At 36.2% G+C, this 20,336-nt stretch overlaps 1 protein-coding gene across 1 annotated transcript in view; it reads right to left on the reverse strand.

The window, feature by feature from the left end:
- Nucleotides 1-19,881, reverse strand: part of Gnat3 (G protein subunit alpha transducin 3) — a 49,067-nt gene extending 29,186 nt beyond the window's left edge. The window contains exons 1-2 of the mRNA XM_028778118.1: nucleotides 19,651-19,881; nucleotides 1,199-1,241 (exon numbers count right to left, since the gene is read on the reverse strand). Of these exons, the coding sequence (XP_028633951.1) occupies nucleotides 1,199-1,241; nucleotides 19,651-19,768 (161 nt within the window). The 5' untranslated portion in view covers nucleotides 19,769-19,881. The remainder of the gene's footprint in view (nucleotides 1-1,198; nucleotides 1,242-19,650) is intronic.
- Between the last annotated feature and the right edge of the window lie 455 nt (nucleotides 19,882-20,336).

A 20,336-nucleotide genomic window follows, 5' to 3' on the forward strand; every position in this document is an offset into this window, starting at 1 on the left:
AGAGGACTTGCTGGGGTTAGAGGTGGGGAGAAGGCAAGGAACGAGGGGGAGTGGGGTATGGTCTGTTCTGTGAGATCCACAGGCAACATGGAGAGAGGAACTACAAGTTCTTGGAACTTAACTTTCATCCTATACAAAGGCAACAAGTGCAATTAACCAAAACACCTTTTTACCCCTAAATTTATATTAGATACAGAAAAATTATTTCACTAATTTTTTGCAAAATATACTTCTACAATTAGTAGTAAAATATTATTTTTACAATCTTCATTCTTATCAGATAATAATTATAGATTAATAGTATAGTTTTGCTTTTTGAGATAGTCTTACACTGTAGCTCTGATATAATGTAATATACCTACTATGTAGCACAAATTGACCTCCAACTTGTAGTAATCCTCCTGTCTCAGCCTTCTGAGGCTTACACAAATAAGCCACCACATCAGGCTAAAATTATATTTTTTATAATTTATTATAAGAATAAATGCCTAATTATTGACTTGAGCTTTTATTTTATAGATAGTAAAGTTTAAATGCGATGTATCTTCTTTGTAACAGGTAGTTGAATTCCATCTGTTCACTGGTTCTTTATTTTCATATATTGGGCAGGTTACTGTTTTAAATAATACCCTATATTGCTTTACATATTAGTCAACTATATATTTATAATATTTACGATTAGCTATGGTGTTTACCTGACTTCTGAAAAGTGGCTCACAAAGCATTTCTTTTAGGAAGTTTTCAGTTTATATAATGTTACTTGTATGTGTGTATCCAGGGCTTACCATTTGGTATTTGGTAACTAACTGGTGTCTCTTCTCTGTGAAAGACTATTTGTGCTGCTGCCAGCCTTCCTTATGTCCCTGTAATTCTCTGTGTGAATTTGAAGCCTCTTGGGCTTACCCTGTCCATTTTGGGATGTCTATTAGTCCTATTTCAGCTTATGATTATTCTTTCATGTTGGTGAGACTTCATTAGCAGGTCATACTTAGTCATAAATATGTAACAAAATTTACTGAAACAAGAGACAGTCAATATGAAAAGACCAAGAAAGGGGATGTGGGAGGATTTGTAGGGAGAAAAGTAAACAGGAAAATGACATAATTATAATAAAAACTAAAGTAAATAATTAAAACAGAATTGTTCAATGCATATATAAACATCAAATAGCAAACATTTGAAATAGTTCTGTACCTACTTCATTTGCTTAACAATAGTACTTTTCCCAGATTCACCTGCTCCTGAAACAAAATTAAGCAAATGTTATTAATTGATATACAAATTTTGTTAGTATATTAAAACTTTATTTTATCATGTGTAAATTTTTGAAATCTCTTTTTGTGTAACTTCTAAAGAATATGTACCAATAAAAAATTACATTTTAAATTTAAACATGATTTAAGGTGTTTATATCTCCTAGGTTTGCAACCTAAGACCATACATGATCCACAATTTCAGGCTCTAAATTGTTCCTGGCCTCGTGAGGCTAGTCTTTGCATCTCCATTTAAATAAATGACAAAAGAAGAGAACTTTTAATAATTTTGTTTCCATGGCTGTTGAAATAGAAAGCTATTCTGATTAAACTTTATGCTATATTTTGCTTAATTAAAGGGATACTGATGGGAAAAAGTCTGGAGAACATTTAAAACAGGGCAAGAATTTTTCTTCTTGACTCTCAATTACAACTTTAAAACAATTATATATTGCCTATAATTCTCATAACAAAGTAAAACTTATTCATGGAGTATTTTCAATTGAATGAAATACTATTCTTTAGAACTAAGAAATATTTATAAGAATTTTGCAGTAGGATACAACTTGTAGGTGCAATATATGTCTAGAATTTGTGAGACCATGAGTTCCATCTGTATCACAACACACACACACACACACACACATAAAATTTGAGAGTTATATGATTACACTCATCATGGATCAGAAAGGAATGTGATGTCACTTAAGAACTAGTATAGGTCAGGTAAAAAAAAAAAGGCAAACATATCCCGTTTTATTTCTCTATGTTATAGAATACTCAAAACTGTGCCACACATTAATAACAAAAATAGGTGACTTTTAGGTTACACCAAAGTAAATGTACATTCAGAATAACAAACTAGGTTGATTCCAGGAGTCCACTGAAGGCACAAACTCCTGATATGTAATAGGATGTCATAGCTGTTCATAACACATGAGCATTCACTATTGTGCTTTAAACTGCTTCATTATATATAATACCAACTGTTACGTACATCTGATGTAAACCATTGTTATTCTCTATTTTTGATAAGATAATGGGAATAAAAATCTCAGTGTATTAGACATAGGTCAAAGTTTCAGGCAGTTTTCATCTTTACTTGCTTGAAACCACTGATGTGTAAGCCATGAAAACTAAGGGCAAAGGTCAACATCCGATGGCAATCACACCAGTAACACTAATAGTGGAATTTCCCAAATTATTTCTGAGATGAGAAGGGTTGTAAGTATATAACAATTCTTTGTAACTTATCAAGTAATTAATACTGTATCTGAGTGATATAGAATAATTGATTACTATAAAATAGAAGAGAAGTTTTTATGAAACTTTATATTAATAATTCATATTTTCATTTGTAATTATTTTTTAAAGTGGCATTTAAATATTTGTAAAAATTTTATATGATTTTCTTTGCTCTGTGTGATAAATTTACTGTTCAGGGTGGAGGTACCAAACATAATTTTTTGGCATAATTTCTAAATAGAAAAACCAACTCATCTATAAATCTTCTTCATTACTGCAAACTCCATTTCAAAGTTCCTCAGAAATGAACTGTTCATTTCCATTCTCACAGTGATAGTGGGTCTTAGTTCACGATCAACACTCCATTCTTGTAGGATTAGATCATGTTACAGGGCTAAATATACACATGACAGCATGTTTGCCTATGCTCAGTACATCCTAAAATAGTTCCTTCCTTCTAAAGCATGGGCATAACTGACAGTACTTTCTGGGCTAAAGAGTATCAAAGGAATTTTCACAAGACACATATCTGTTTACTTTAAAAAATATGTTTCAAATAACAATTAAAAATATTTTAATATTCACAAATTATAAGTAATAAAATACAAATAAAACTATTGTTATTTAGAAATATGAAAAAAGAATCTTAAATCTGTACACTGTCCATAACTATAACTTTACTGAAAACACACAAGTCTTGATTGCTCCTTTGGCTAAAACGGGCATTATGGGATTAAATAATTTGACATATATTGATATATTTGATAATTTTCTAGGCTAATAAAATCACATAATTGTATAATAGAGAGGAAGTTAAAATGCACCAGCCTTGTGGCTAGTGTTGATCGCTGAATGAGAGAAATGAGAACTTTAGAGATGAATGTACTCACACACATTCTATATCTATGCTCGAGGAAACTCAATTCTCCTGCTAATGCTATGACGTATTACTTTGTTTCCAGGTACGCATTAATAGTGCAAATATTCCCAGTGTCTAAAGGTTCCAGTTGCACCAGAGAAGTGGATAACTTTTGAAATGTAAATAAATAAAATAGCCAATGAAAAAAATGGAAAAAAAGAGTTTTAAGTCTCTCTTTGGACTGTATCCATGATTAAAAGTTTTATTGTGATACTTACTAGAAGAGCTTTAATTCCAAATCAAGATTTAAAGGGTAAACCTAAGTCTTAGTCTTATAAAGACTACTATTGTAAACTATTAAGGATAATTAAGAAATACAAATTGTGGGGCTGGAGAGATGGCTCAGTGGTTAAGAGCATAGGCTGGTCTTCCAGAGGTCCTGAGTTCAATTCCCAGCAACCACATCGTGGCTTACAACTGTCTCTAATGGGATCTGATGCCCTCTTCTGCTGTGTTTGAAGATAGCAACAGTGTACTCCTGTGCGTAAAATAAATAAATCAATCTTTAAAAAAAAAAGAAATACAAGTTGATAGTCAGTCACCTTATAAATGACCAAATCCTTTAATGGTTTCATTCAGAATTTTATCTGTAGTCATGTTAAGAACTGACATAATTAATGATAGGAATAAGCTTCATTTAGCATCTTGTATATGTTTTCTAGGTTAAGCCTGGGACAGATAACTAGAAACAAAAAAAATATGTTTGTTTATTTAAATATATTTTAGATAGGTAGATGGTCCTCAAATTCTTCAGAGACCTGCTGAATATGGCATTTAAAATTTTTAATAAAAAAGTTTTTCTTGATAGACAGACATGCCAGCTTCTGGCAGCACCCCTATTTTCTTCCAAAGAAGAACCTCCACCTCAAGCTTGCTTCAAATGTGGCAAAACTGGCCATTGAACAACTGCTGATAGCACATAGTCCAAACCGTGGACAAGCAGGACAGAGCGGAGTTGAATGACTCACTTGACCTGGACAAGATAGCACAGTCATCCCTTAAGTTCTGCCTCACAGGAAAGTCTGTTAGATCTTCTGGGCCTGGTAGCCAAAGACTGATGCCTCCACTGACCACAAAGGGACCCAGGCTATCTGTCCAGTGAAAGAATTGTCAGCTTAACAATCAAAGTCTCCAGATGTGTTCTCATTTCTAAACTCAGGCAGCGGGACTCACTCTCCTAGAGCTGCTAGCAAGGTCTAGACACAGTCTTCCTTGTTACCATTTTCTATAAGGTCTGAGAATACTGAAGCTTAGGTTCTGAGGATCTAAGCCAGTGTTTTAAGATCTAGGATGGTGTTTTAAGGTTGGTCTGTGCACTTTATGAAGTTTGGAAAACATGAAAGCTTAAATCACGATAAGAAAGTGATTTTAGGCATTCAACGTAATGAAAAATACTTCGGATTCCTTTCCCTTGCTCTGCTACAGTTATATTAAGATTTCAAAATTAAGCAATAGAGTTTTGGTAATATTCTCATATCCACAAGCTCAACATCTTAAACTTTCTTTGGTCGTGTTCTAAGTATAAACTTAAAAGGGACTACTCATTGTGTTCATTTGACACAAACCTACAGTACATTGTCTCATCACCAAGAGGAGAAAGATAGTCCAGTACTTTATCTCTAAAGTTCCCAAATACAAATAAACTAAACATTGTAAACATAACTCTTACCCTGATAATCCTCGCAATTGTTCTTATTGTATGTAGTTTACTGATGTCACAGATAAAGCCCTTTCGTGGACTCTGGGCAACGTTGGAACGACCTGCGCCCACACATAAAGTATCTAATGTCTATGTAAGTGTGTCCTTGTATTTTCGATCTTTATTTGCTGTGCCTACAGTACCAGATGCTGCTGGGAAAGTAAATGCTTATCACTTCCTTACCTGCCCTAAAAGAGGATTCTCTGAGATTATCATGATAAAAAGTTAGCTGCTGCAGTAGGGGAGGTCACATTGTCTTCAATCTGGCCAAAAGGCAACACTGAAGTTAGCCCTGATGTCAACTGTGGACCCTCTCCCACCTTGGTAAGGTGCTCCCCCCACCCCCACCTCCTCAAGAGAAAAGAGTGTGGCCTTTGATAAATAGTTGGTGACTGGAGCTGGGGCAGAACTACCGGGCAGAAGGACAGAGGCAGGACACAGAATCCTGAACAGGAATCAAGCTGGGAGGTAGATTGCGCCAAGTCGTGGGAGCACAGCGGCAGGGAAATTGGCTTAAGGTAGCAGGCTAGCTGAGACTGCCAATGCAAAAACAGACCGACAGCTATAGTGTGCAGATGTCTGTGTCTTCATTATTAAACCAGAATCAGGACCCCTGGAAGCCCTGGGATTTAAACTATTTCCAGTTAAAATGAAAGCTATGCTTTTAGACACATTACCTGTATTAAGGTTTTGTGGGAAACTGCTAATTAAGGTTGAAGTGCACCAGGACCAGCACACTGTGACCACATAGCCTCTGGGACTGGCGCAATATGGGAGAGTTCCTTCATAAGCAGGGTTTCTCCTTCTCTGACCTTGTCTGGGAAATCTAAGCCTCAACACACACCTCTATCTGTGGAATGTAGCCTCAGTTAGATTATAGGACCAATTTCTTATTTCCTAACAAAACCTGTTCAGCCAGCACCTGAGATTCCTGAAATGCTTCCCTATGCTAACCAGGCATTCCAGGTACCCTAAGCCCCCAGCCAATGACATTTGCCCATCCTAGATGTCCCTACCCTCAGTCCTCCAAAGCTTTATAAGCCTTCAATCACCCCAAATAAAGTTGATCTCCTACTGACTTCAGATCTCATTGTGGTCTTTCACCATACAACTCAAAAGGTTCTGCAACCACTCACCCATTCCCCCCCGCTCCCACTCTCACACACCCACTCCAGCTCGCTGCTGTTTCTGCTCACACTGCCCTCATGGATTGTCTTGGCCCATGATCTAGGAGCAGGGAGATGGAACTCAGGACCTGTAAAGGAGCTGTGAGTTCTCCTCACCAGTCACCACCTGAGTCATCCTCCAGTCCTTCTGTTCCTTAATACTTCCTTATGGATCATGCGTGCTAGACTCCCTACACTCTGCCCACATCAAGCCAGCACCAAGGTTCTGAGATTTCTGCTGTAGCCCCAGTGGGTGTTTACGAGCACTGATATTCAGGTACAACAACATCAGAAAGGCACTTCAGCCACCGCTTATTCTTGAATAGAACACCTTTCAAAATACAGACCATGATTAGTATGTCTTCATTTCTTTGTTTTGACCCTGTTTTGTTATGTTTCCCCCATATATTTAGCCTATAGTTGTTAAAAGCTTTCTGCATTTTTCCACATGAAGTCATCCACAAATAATAAATTTGATTTTCTTGACCTGCATTAAGAATATCTCTGACACTCCACTTTGATTATTTGAAATATCTCTCTGAAGTAGAATTTTCTCAAATGTCTGTTGAATTTAAGTCATAAAAAAGGAAAACAAAACTTTAAACTTTTATTTATTGTCTGTAATTTCCCAATATTCACATTCTTTATTTGTTCCATTATTGTGTGTTATCAACCAAACCTGCTTGAAGAACACTGTATACCTCATACCTATGAACTTTCACCCAAATTCCTGGTACCTGTCTGAGTTCGTTAGGGGAAAAGTGAAGGGCTGAAAACTGTCAATGTTTAGTCTGTTAACAGGAAGCAAACCAATCACCATTAATCCTTCTTCACTGTCAATAGACAACAGTATTAATGGTTGCTCATTATTAAATGTGATATTTAGAGTTCTGCAGACTATTTATCTATATAAGGGACTTCCTTTCTCTTCCTAGTTTGCTCTGGATAGGTGCAGATGAATATTTTGATTTATCTTTTCACCTCTCTATCATGACTTGACAATTATTGACATAATTATTATTACCAGTATTAACATGATGGTGTGGTGTCAATGAATTTCCTGATAGGATTTAACCACTGTTCTTGAAATTAATCATATAATTCACCTCTCCCCATTTTGATTTTGGATTCATATATTTCTTTCACCAGTCTGCCAATATATATCGTTAAGGTTTTACAAAATGACAAAACTTTCTTTGTGTCAGTCAAATGTTTTCAACCAACTGACAAAAGTTTCCTGTACATGTTTATGTAATCCTAAAATTATCTGTCCATGAGATAATTGGTAGGATTTATCTGTAAATAGTAGAATGATATTTATTTTCCACAAACATTTTATGTTTCTAAGTTAACTAGGTGGAGATTTGAGAAGACGGTGCTTCAGAATCCTGTATTTACATCACTTGCCTTTATCAGTTACTAATGCTTACCTCATCTCAATCTCTACCATTAACAGACGTTGTACCGCCATCCAGATATGTGAATTTTTACTTTGTTTTGTAACATTTGAAAGCAACTAGACACTTTGCCAATCAATATTTCCAAGTGAATCTACTAAGAAGACCATTCTCTGTTAACTGTAATACTAGGTATATGAATAAGAAAATTTATCTTAATCAAAGTGCTCTCTAATGGATACTGAATATTCAAATTTATCTTATTGTTACACAAAGTCTGTTTATTCACGTCATATTTCCTAGATTCAACTTCCTCTCACAGTTTCTACATTTTTGTTGTTACCTTAAGTTTTAAAGGTTAGAATATTTCTCCCATATTCTTGTTGATTTTTTTTTGTCTTTATGGTGTTAACACTTTCCCAAAGTTTCAGATTATTTTCTTATATGGAACTGAATAATCTGTTTTGTTTGACTATTGTTTTGAGTATAAATACATTCATATAAATCTTCCATAAAAATATTATGGTTTGCACAGTCTATCATATTAGAAAGTATATGGTGTCAGATAAAACTGCATGTCAGTTGTCCTGTCTCAGAAGTTCTCAGATTAATATATAAAAAAATAAACATCCCAATTCCACAAAGTTTCTCATCAGACAAACTGTTCCACATGTCTTACAGAGGGGAACTATACTATCTTTCCTTTTAACTGCCTTTTATTTGAATGTTCCAACTTCCCATTTTATAAACATTGTGAAAATATCTGATGATGTTCAGATTACCTAAAGGCTCCAAATCACAGTATACAATTAAACATTTGCTATGATTATAGGTTCCATGTACTATTGCCATCCATTCTTATTGACAGGTGGCAATACTTAATAAGAAAGTGGTAGCAAAGGACAGATATGTGAATGACTTTGAGTATGACCATATTCATTGGCATATATTTATCTTCAAATTTAGTATGTTCTATATTTTAAATACATACAATCTCTATGTCAATCATATTTCAACAGTATTTCCAAAATTATATATTCACTTTATTAGACTGAAAACCATTTTCAAAGATGTTCTTTTAATCATAACATTATACCCTTTAGGTCCGATAATGAAGAAACTGAAAAAGAGAATTATGTAATTTTTTTCTTTTGTGTGAACCTAGTTTAGAAAGCCGTCTATTTGTCTACATGTTCTTTAATTTTGACAATAATAATGTACACAAACTTTTAAGATAAATTGATGTTCCCAAAGAAAACTTTTGTTAATTACAAGGCTGTTCTGTATGTATTTGCTACTTGGTAATGGGAAAGTGTAAATAAGGCAATTAAAGGATTGAATATGTCGGACATGTTGCCATCATCAAAATTATTCCTTCTTGGAACATGCTTCCATTGCTGGTGAGAGTGGAAACTTGTACTACCACACTCTGGAAATCAATTTGGCAGTTTCTCAGAAAATTGGAAAGAGATTTATCTCAAGACACAGCTATACCACTCCCAGGCATATACCCAAAATATGCTCTACTATTCTACAAAGACACTTGCTGATCTATGCTCGTGACAGCTTTATATGTAATTGTCAGAAACCGGAAGCAACCTAGATGTCCCTCAATTTAAAAATGGATAAAGAAAATGTGGTTCATTTACACAATGGAATACTATTCAGCTATTAAAAATAAGGACATGAATTTTGAAGGGTGAACTAGAAAATATCATACGGAGTGAGGTAACCCAGACTCAAAAGAATATGGATAGTATGTACTCACTGATAAGTGGACATTAGCCATAAAGTACAGAATAACTACACTAAAATTCACAGACCCAAAGAAGCCAAATAACAAGGAGAGCCCAAGAGAAGATTTTGAATCTTTCTCAGAAGGGGAAATAAAATAGATATCAGAGGTGGATGGAGGGAGAGGACTAGGAGATAAGAGGAAATGAACAGAAGATCAGGTGTAGGGAGAGCAGGAGACAGAATGGAAATCTAAGGTGGGGGCTGGGACAACCTCTGAGACAGGCCAGAGACCTAGGATGTGGGGAGGCCACAGGGTATCTGTGTAGGAGATTCTAGCTGAGACTCCTGGCAGTGAGGGATATGGATCCTGAAGTGGCCATTTCCTGTAGTCAAGCAGAACTCCCAGTGGAGGGATCAGTACAGCAACCCAGCCATAAAGCCTTTGACACAAAACTTGTCCTGCCTACAAGATGTGCAGGGACAAAGATATAGCAGAGATGAGTGGGGGGAATGGTCAACCAATAACTGGCTCAAATTAAGACCTAGCTCATGGGCAAGAACCAATCCTTGACATCATTAATGATACTCTGTTATGCTTGCAGACAGGAGCTTAGAATAACTGTCCTCTGAGAGGCTCCACTGAGCAGTCAATCGAAAGAGATGCAGAAACCCATAACCAAGCATTAAATGGAACTTGGGGAGTCTTGTAGAAGAGTTGGTGGAAGGACAGAGAGATCCAAAGAAGACAGAAACTCATAGGAAGACCAACAGAGCCAACTAACCTGGGCTCTTCCAGAGACTGAACCACCAACTAAAGAATGAGCACTGTCTGATCCTAGGCCCCAACACATATGTAACAGATGTGTAGCTTGGTGTTGACGTGAGTCCTCCAACAACTGGAGCAGGGACTGTCCCTAAATCTGTTGCTTGCCTGCCTGTGGATCCAGTTCCCTTACCTAGGCAGTCTTGCCTGGCCTCAGTGGGAGAGAATGTATCTAGTCCAGCTGTGACTTGTGGAGTGTATATGGTGTGTGTGTGTGTGTGTGTGTGTGTGTGTGTGTGGTATATGTGGGTGTATGTGGGTTATATACAGAGGGAGGCTCTGTATAAGGAGAAGAGGATGGAGAAATGGGGGGGGGGCCTGCATGAGGGTTCCTTAAAGGAAAGAGAAGACTGATATTGAGATGTAAAGTGAATAAATAATTTTTAAAAATTATCCCTTCTAATTCCCACATCTACAATTTGATGTACTAAAGAGCTATACTTGTTTTTGCTAAACAGAAATCTGGCTCAGATATCTAATGGGAAGTAAATCATAAAGCCACCACAGCTGTATGACAGAGATCCAGCAAACCTGAGCTAAATGATGGCAAAGCTTTCATGTGGACTTCTCTTCATCTTGATCCCCACGTGTTGCACGCTTGGGGAGCTTTTAACATTTGCACTATTGGGGATTTTGGATTGATGGAAATTTTCTTGTGCATCATGTGTGCCTTCTTCCAGGAGTACTGCTTCTATGCTTCCCTAGGGAAGTCCTGATCATGCTAAGCCCTTCCAAGTTTAGGGAGCTATCCTTATCTGGCCCTACTTGACTGTCTTCCTTAAACCTTGAAGATGCTGACACAGAGAAGCCAGAGATCTCCTTGTTAGGCTCTGGCTTCAAGATCCTCTTGAAGCTTCTGCCCATTAGGAGCAAAATAATCAGAACCAAGTAAACTTAGAAAGGGAAACAAGATTTGGGGGCTAGGAGACTTGGCAGCAGATCAGATTAAAAAGTCTTTTCTTAATACATACTGTGGCAATAATGTGATATAAGATTTGGGGCCACATATAGCATACTCCTCAAGAAAAAGATACAGCAACAAAGTTAGAGTGGCTGAAGTTATCTCTCCCTTACGAGGTTTATACTAATGGGCAAAAAATTGATGAGGATAAATGATAAAAGAATGAAGTTTTAAGACCTCCCCTTCTTAGAAAAGTTAGCTCATGAAGGGTCATTGTGGTATCCTATGACCAAGGAACAAAAGAATACCAAGACCAGACATATGCTAGGTTCTACAATGATATAAACATTGTACTGTGACAGAAATTGAAAGATAACTACAGCAGCTTTTGTCTGAAGATTTTTCTTAGGTCTGATAACAGTTTACATTCTGACCACTAAAAGTTCATAATTCACTGCTCAGGCATGGCAGTGTGCCCAGGCTGTCTTGGAGATCTTCTTTCTGTCTAGTGCCTGTAAAGCCATAGGAGCTACATAGTCCTCTAGATTCTGAAAAGTTGGATTATGGGGTTAATGAGGTAAAATGATCATAAAAGACAACTCTGTTCTGCTACTATTTATCAATAATGAATTAAATTTATGACTAAGAGGGAGTTAAAACACATGTCTGGGGACAAAAATGATACTACGTCTGTTTTGAAACAACATGAATCTATCCCTGCCTAATGAGTTCTGCACAGATAAAGAAACACTTTTACTTCTAGTCAGTCAGGGTGCAAGATTCTCCCTCACGCACCCTCCCTCTCCAACTCCTTATCTCCTTTGTGAGACATGGCCATCGCTGGGGCTGGCCCCCAGCAGAGTTACACATCTTAAGTAATTACTCCTCATTCTTCTTCCCCAGACTCCGATGTGTCCCACATTTTACACACTGTCATCCATCCACTACATTCTCTTCTGACTTATTATAACATGCAATCAAATACCAAATTTCTGTGGCTTTTGTCTTTCAAAGCTTTCCACAAACTCTTTTTAATTTGCCTTAACTCATATCAAATCAAATAGTTTCATAATTGTGAAAATTTTGCTAATGGAGCTTCAAATCTTAATGTTTTTCCTAAAATCATTGTCCCTTGTGGTACTTGGGGTATAGGTAGGTAGGTAGGTAGGTAGATAGATGATAGATAGATAGATAGATAGACAGATAGATAGATAGATAGATAGATAGATAGATAATAGATAGATGATAGATAGATAGATAGATGGATAGATAGATATTACTAAATAGCACATATCAATCTATTTATTTAAAACTGAGTAGTACTTTGCTGTTGATTTCAAACTGGTGATAAACTCATCTGAAAAACACAGGGCTTTTCTTTAGCTCTGCTTCTTCATGTGAAGTGTAACTTGTGTTCTTGTCACTGCAAACAACTCAGGAATACTTTATAAATTATAAACATTTCAATTCCTTAAAAAAACAGCCATATCAAGTGAATCCAGTGTTATAAGGTAAACAAAAGAGTTTTAGGCTAAAGGAGTGAATTGGTTTGAGTCCTCAGGAGAAAGGATACAGAGGATTTTCATACAGATGGCAAAATTTGCCACAATTTATTGAGCAAAATTATCAAGATGTAGAATGCATCAAATTTAGTACACTAAAAATGAAATAATACTTCATCAAAACAAGATGTAATAGAATAGGTTAAGGTTTGGTTTTATTTGGAGAAACCCATTGGCCATTGCCTACCTATAAGCTAATGGTCATCCAGCTGACCATCATCTCACTATAAGCTAATGGTCATCAGGCTGAGATAAGGTAGAAAGAGATTTACTTTGACAGTGTTGCTGGGAATGTGACTTCTGGAATTCTACTAGAAGATTGATTATTGGCTCCACTCAAGTCAAAACTGTATTTTTCAGCCAAGAAACTGAAAGTGTATTATTTTTCCCACAATACCTGGTAATGAAGTTAATTAGAAGTTTGCAGATGAATCAAAGAATTGTTAAGGGTTAAAATGAAGTTAATTTTGTCAAAACTAGTTGGGAAGTTTACTGTAGCACCAGAGGAAAAGGAGAATTTTGAAGGATTGTGTTGTATTAAAGATTTGAATATCAATTAGAATAGAAGATAAAGATAATGGGATATTACTAAATTTTAGAAAAACCACAGATGAAATGATAAGCTTTTGTTGAAGAAAATGATGTTTATATTTTAATTCAAGAAATAATTCAGAATATGTGGGAAAGTATGAGGGACAGCAAGATACAAACTAATTTTAGATGAGTTATAGAAGGAACAATTCTTACTAGGAAAATTATTCTGTTGGAATATAAAATCCCATGGTAGCAATTCAACATGTGTTCTGTTCTATTTGCTTTTGGAGCTAATAGTCAGGGTCAATATTGTTTTCATATTTTGATGAAATCAAGTCCTTGGGTTCACTTCCTTAGGTCCAATTCTACATTAACTCATGTCTACATTAGGATTGGGAGGAAAATTAAATATGGAGATGGCCTCTGAACTTTAGTCCAATATTTTAAATAAAAGGGTTTTTTATGATACATATGGCCCATGGTTGTTCAGATTGTAAAGTATGTCACCACCTTTCTCTATAGTGACATGTAATAGTAAATGATTATGTTAATTCTTCATGTTACTTATATAAATGATTTCAAAAGTACAGTGCTATAGGATAAAATAACTCAAGTCTGATGCAGAAAGAGCAAAACAAACAAACAAACAACCCCCCCCAAAACAAACAAATAAAAAAAAACCCTGTTAGAGTGGTAATCTCTTACTCTGTGCTTGGATTTTAGAACCTATTCACAGTATGGAATTTGGGTCTGGTTTCTGTAAACAAAACATGGCTGTATAACCATATGTCTTAGGGGAAACTTACTATTGTGAACTAAATTGATACAGAGTCAAACTGCTTTCTATATATTTATGTTTATGACCATGAACAAGGCTACTCTCAATCTCAACCAGAGAAGCTACACTCTGATAAGTGTTGAAGAATATAGAGACACATGGATACTTCAAATGCTGAGAATAAAAAGTGGTTGGATGATCATTTATCCCATCTAAGACTGAGAAAACATTACAGGAAAAAAGGAAGAAAATAATGTAAAAGTTTGAAGACATGGAGAGGGACTGCAAAATGCTGTCTTTTCAGTTCGACATAGCCATTACAGTTATGAACTCAAGCAGCTGAAGTTGCTTGCACTAAGCCTGCACAAAACTGGGCCTGTTAACAGTCAGGTAGGTGTAGATATGAGAGCTTGTGAGGCCCTACGTCCCTACCTTACCCTGCTGAACTATAGGCTGAATGTCAAGAAGGAAGGGGAGTAAGCGTCTATCTGTTCACTGGTGAAGCCACCAGGACTCAGTGAATATTTTGAAACTTAAAGACATATAGATGACCCTGGATAAAATTAGTATGCCATAGAACAGACCAAAATGTCATAAAAATACACCATTATGTAAATGTACCACGTTTTCTTTATCAATTTTTGGTTGAAGCACATCTAGGTTACTTCCAGTTTCTAGCTATTATAAAAATAAACTCGAATAAACATGGCTGAGTAACTGTCCGAAAGGATAGAATGTCCTTTCGGTATACAACAAGAGTTCTATAGCTGGGTCTTGAAGGAGATTGAGGCCCAGCTTTCTAAGGAACCACCATATTGCTTTTCATGTTGTTTATACAAGCTTGCACCCCCAGCATCAATAAAGCAGTACTCTCCCTCTCCACATCCCTGCTAGCATGAGGTGTCACTTCTTTCATTGATTCTAACCATTCGGAAGGGTGTAAGTTGAAATTTTAAAGTAGTTTTGATTTGCATTTTTCAGATGGTTAGGATTTTTAACATTTCTTTCTTTGTTTCTCAGCTATTTGAGATTCCAAAACTGACTACATGAAATTAGAAAAAAAAATCTCAAGAGAGATAACCCAGATCCAAAAAGATGAATATGGTATGTATTCACTTACAAGTGGATATTAGCAATTAACTAAAAATCAATCTAAAATCTTTACACACAGAGAGGTTAGATAAAGTGGGAGGGTCATGTAGAGGCTGCATGGATCTCCCTGAAAGGGAAAAATTTAATAAATTTTATGGGTATATGGTGGGGGGAAGCAGGCCTGGGGGTAGGAAGCTCAGGTGGGGGATGGTTTGAAGGAACAAAACAGAGGGAGAGATGCCTGGAATTCCGGAGGGGACATTTGAGGAGTGATATGGAAACCTAGTAAACGAGTAAACTGTCTTGAAATATGTGAAGGTGATCCTAATAAAAACTTCTAATAATGAGAGATATAACGTCTCAACTGGCCAGTTCCTGTAGCCAAGGAGATGCTGGCAGTGGTAGGACTGGATTCCATTCAATTAAGTTGTAGGCCTAGGGGGTCCCTTGGAAATTTCTACACAATTCAGGGTTTGTTTGTTTTTTTAAAAAGCAAAAACAACGGGTTGTTCTGTGAAAACTGACAGTGAGACCCTTTTGCTGAGGACAGCACATATACTACCCAGAGAAAATGGAGAAGTGGGGCTGATGTCCACACGGAGCCTTCACCTCTGCAAGCTGGTCTCTTTGGTATGGGAAGGTACTCTGCAGGCTAATGAAAGAGGAACATGGACACTAACCTAGTCACAAAACCTTTGACCTACAAGTTCTGTCTGCAAGATATCCCAGGCCAGTAGTAGCACAGAACTTGTGGGAGTAACCAACAAATGTCCAATTTGACATAAGGCCCACTCCTTGAGAAGGAACCATACTTGACACTGTTTGGGTAATCAAGAACCAGAGACTAGATATCCCAGAGAACTAGGGTAAAATCAAAGATAACTAGTCAAAAAAATAACAATAAAATGAGTACTAATGATACTCTGTTATACACACAGATCAGTGTCTTATCCAATCATCATCAGAGAGATGACTTCTGGTAGCAGATGGAAATAAATAGAGATATCCACAGCTAGATATTACTCATAAAGAAATATGCCTTGGAACATATAGGTATAAATGGGGTGCCTCCATCAAATCTCCCTCCTTATAGCTCAGGAAATCCTCTAAAAGAGGAGGCTGAATGTTTGCAAGAGCCAGAGAGTATGGATGATACCAGGAGATCAAGGTCCTCCTCTGACTCAACTAAGCAAGGTCCATATGGACTCACAGAGACAGCAGCAGCAGTCACGGCCGATGTGGCTCTGTACCAAGTCCTCTGCATACATATTATAGTCATTAGCTTAGTATTTTAATAGCAATCATGACTGTGAGGATGAGTGTGTCTCTGACTCTTGTGCCTACTCTTGGGACTCTTTTCCTATTGGTTTGTTATGTCTAACTTTGAAATGATAGTTTTTGCTATATTCTGCTATATTTTATTTTGTAGTGCTTGGCCGCTATCTCTTAGAAGCCTACTCTTTTCTAGTGAGAGACAAAAAAGAAATGGCTACAGAGGAGAAGGGAGGTGGGGAGGAACCGGGAGGAGTAGGGGGAGGGTAATAATAATAAAGATATTTTATATGAGAAAAGAGTCTATTTTCAGTTTTAAAAAGTGATTGTCAACTAAGAAAAGAAAAACAAAAAAGACAAGAACACAGGCAAAGGACTTGTAGAAGAGATCACCCCTTTAGATTCACTGAGATCTATTTCCATTAGCACAAAGCTTACCTCTGCTTCCCAGTGCGTGATAGAGAACTTCCTGTTCTATGTTTCAGCACCCAGACATTAACTAGACAGTGAAGATCAAAGCAAGATGGATTGTACCATGTTTTGTTTAGTTTTGATCTGCATATTTCTCTTTTTTTGTAAGTACAAGATTAAATTCAGAATTGACCACTTCCATGGTTAGGCTTGTATGTTATCATAATTCCATTATCTTTACTCTACTAAAGATTATTGATATTGTTTCAGTGAGGACCCAAGTCATTTCTAGGGTAAGAGAATAGGAAGCCAAAGGTTATTTCTATAAGACACTGTATGATTTCTTAGTGAAACCAAGTTTAGGATGAAAAATACATCTAGATTAAACTTAGAGTTCAGAACTCAAAAGGAACAAGTTGTCAAATGTTTCAAATATAAATCAAAATAGAAAAAATTGAAGAGTGATTTTTTTATTAAGATAAATCTGAGCAGCACAATATAAATATTGTTGATGCCAATAATAAAGTAATGTAGGAATGAATATATAAATGAAAGATATAATATTACTAGTGATGACTCTTCCTTATCCCTGTTGATAAAAGTTACTCTTTCAACTTAATATAGCCCATTAAGTTGCTAAATGTTTTAGAACAATTGGATTGGTCTTATTTCCATTTGAGAGCTGTACACATAACAAGTTGTGACCTAGAGTGTTTATCATTTCTGGTTATAGAAGACAATGTGTATAATAATCTGTCAACTCTTCATTCATAACTTGGGAAAACTTAGTTTTCTCTGTTATACCTTCCTATTTGGGGTCCTTGACTTTCACTGACACAGTTTCAGTCATCTCCCCATGTTATTTTACCTTGCTCTTCCCCAGCAGAACCTCCTGTGCAGTTGGTCAGCTACTGAGCACACCAACCTCACACATCATACCGTGTGGATGTTTAACAACATTGTTGTTGTAACTGGTAGTAGACCTGTTCAGAGATTTTGCTTACAATTTGTGTTTTTATAAAATAAGAGAAAATATTTCTAAATGGTGTGTTGATAACATTTATCTTTTTTTTCAGAAGTATTTCAGCATGTAGACTTATCTTTTATTTACTTACTGTGTGTGGGTTTGTGTGCTTTTTAAGGGAGAAATGGTTTATTCTGGCTCAACTCAAGACTTAGTCTGCAAGGATGGGGCAGCTGAAGAGGCAGGAGCTTCAAGAAGTTGATCACCTGTATCCACAGGCAAGAACCAGACAGTACTGGTTGCATGTCCGTGAAGGCTCACTCTACCGCTATATTAGCATCATTGTGCCAGGGTAAGAGAACATGAAAGGCATTTAAGGGAATACCTGACTTTTCCTCTGATACTCAATTTACGTTCATCAGGTCTCTTTTATTTAGACTCCAAGGTAAAACCTCTGATATTTCTTTGGAATTAGGGAAAATATGATCGATGGTTGCAAATCACTTACCCATCATCTTCCTCAACAGTCAGTTCCTATGTGACCATTTGTGAGTATGATGGTCGTGGCTTGCCAAGAACTAGAGCAAGGAAGGACAGACTATGTCTCTTTCATCAAGAAACAGGAGACACAGCCTACAGGCACCTGTTGAAATTAACTCAGTAGTGGGAGCACAGTAGAAAATGATAAATCTACAATCCTGAAATAATGAATTACTTTGAATATAACTTACATCAGGGTAAATACACAGCTGTCAAGAAGTTAGAGCTCTTGTTTGGATTTGTTTCTGTATTGATTAAGAGTTTTGTTAATTTTGGCAATCATTTACATAATATTTTAACATGACGTTAATATTAAAATAAAGAAAAAAGAAACAACAACAAAAACAAAGCTAACTGGCTGGTTAGTTGGCCTAAAGCCCTAAAGCCTGCTTGTGGAGAAGCTGAAAACACAAACATGAAAATGAAGACTGAATCCACCCAGTGCCTCTTACTGGGTCATCTTCTGTAGAACACAGTATATTTACCTAATACATATTTCCATATCTTCGTGCTAAAACTATCATGGGATTTAATACTCTAAATTATACCTTTTCTTCCTTCTCCAGAAGTCCACAGTGAAATTGCCATTAAATCTCACATGTTGCTGAGTTAAAAACAATTAGCATGCCCCAAATGCCAGCTTTTTCCTCCCACAGGCAGACACAAATTTTATTGTTTTTTTATGTCAGTGACCATTGTGTGCTAAGCAGTTGCTGAAAATATGTGGCATACAGATTATTTTAATTCATTTAGTTAATTGAGCAATTATTGAAATTAAGCTATCATAAATTTTATCCTTTGCTTGGAAGGGATGAAAAGTAGACATATAATTTGTGTCACGCATGAATATATAAGGAAATGAATGCCATGTTTTTAATGTATAGTAATACTCCTGATATAAATTAAGTACCTTGTCATTATTGCAACAAAACTTGAGAATAATTGATTTTAGCACATCACTTTTGATACCAATGCTCAGCTTACTTCTGTCTAAACAAAGAGTAGACATTTGCGACTTATTGCTAAGTATTTTCATTGTTATTTGGGAAACAATGAGAATGCAACAAAATAACTAATGTGCATGAGTCTTCCTTGAGGGCTGATACTCTATGGTCTGTGAAAGACTTAAACTGAAGCATCTAATATTTATTTCTTAAACAATGTAAAAATGTGAAGCATAAAATAAACTATAGGATACATATAGGATGCACATGAAATCAGTACCCTTAGTATTCCAAACATATTTTTATGTTAAATCCTTCATGAAGTGATGAATTTAAAATTTGAGAAAAGCAACCGTGTCATACATAAACAAGGAAAAAAATCAGATGCTGAAAGCAAAAGAGAAGCATATTACCCAGTAGCAGCAACTTCACAGTTCTGGCATCCCGTTCAGCATCTTCCTGAAGCTTCTTCTCCAGTTCTTTGGACCTTTTGGCTGACTCCTTGCTCTCTGAACTAATTCCACTTCCCATCTTTTGATGTTAGATTCTGGGCAATTGATTTGCTCAAACTTTTCAAACACAGAGCACAGCAGTAGTGTAGATATTGAACATAAAAGCAGTGCTTGCTACAGCAGGCAGCAGTCTATCTCCTGCACTCTCAATTCTGCTTTGACTAAGGGGATCTTTACCATCTGTCACCTGATCAAAAGAAAAAAAACCATGCAACTCCAATGGAAGCTTAAGAGGAAACTCATTATGCTTTCAAATTAAATGGTCACATCTGGCTCATCTTCAAAATCAAGCTCACCTGCCTGAATGTCTAGTACAAAACACAGGGAAAGCATTCAAAATCTTGAAACTCAAGACAGTCTGTGATGGGCAATTCAAGTGAAATGTTTCTCGCCGAAAGGAAATATTTATTATTGGCATTGCATTTACTATTAATAAAAACACTTGCATTTTATCTTCAGATACTTTGTTTTTCAGATTCTTCATAATTACCCCTCAGCCTCAAAAACAGTATGTATGATGCTATTCAAATTCCATTTTGTTTATTCTTAGATTGGCACAAATATTGAGAATCTCTTAATATGTCAAT

This window comes from Grammomys surdaster, unplaced genomic scaffold (assembly GCF_004785775.1).
Source record: "Grammomys surdaster isolate TR1022 unplaced genomic scaffold, NIH_TR_1.0 325, whole genome shotgun sequence".
Classification (NCBI taxonomy): domain Eukaryota; kingdom Metazoa; phylum Chordata; class Mammalia; order Rodentia; family Muridae; genus Grammomys; species Grammomys surdaster.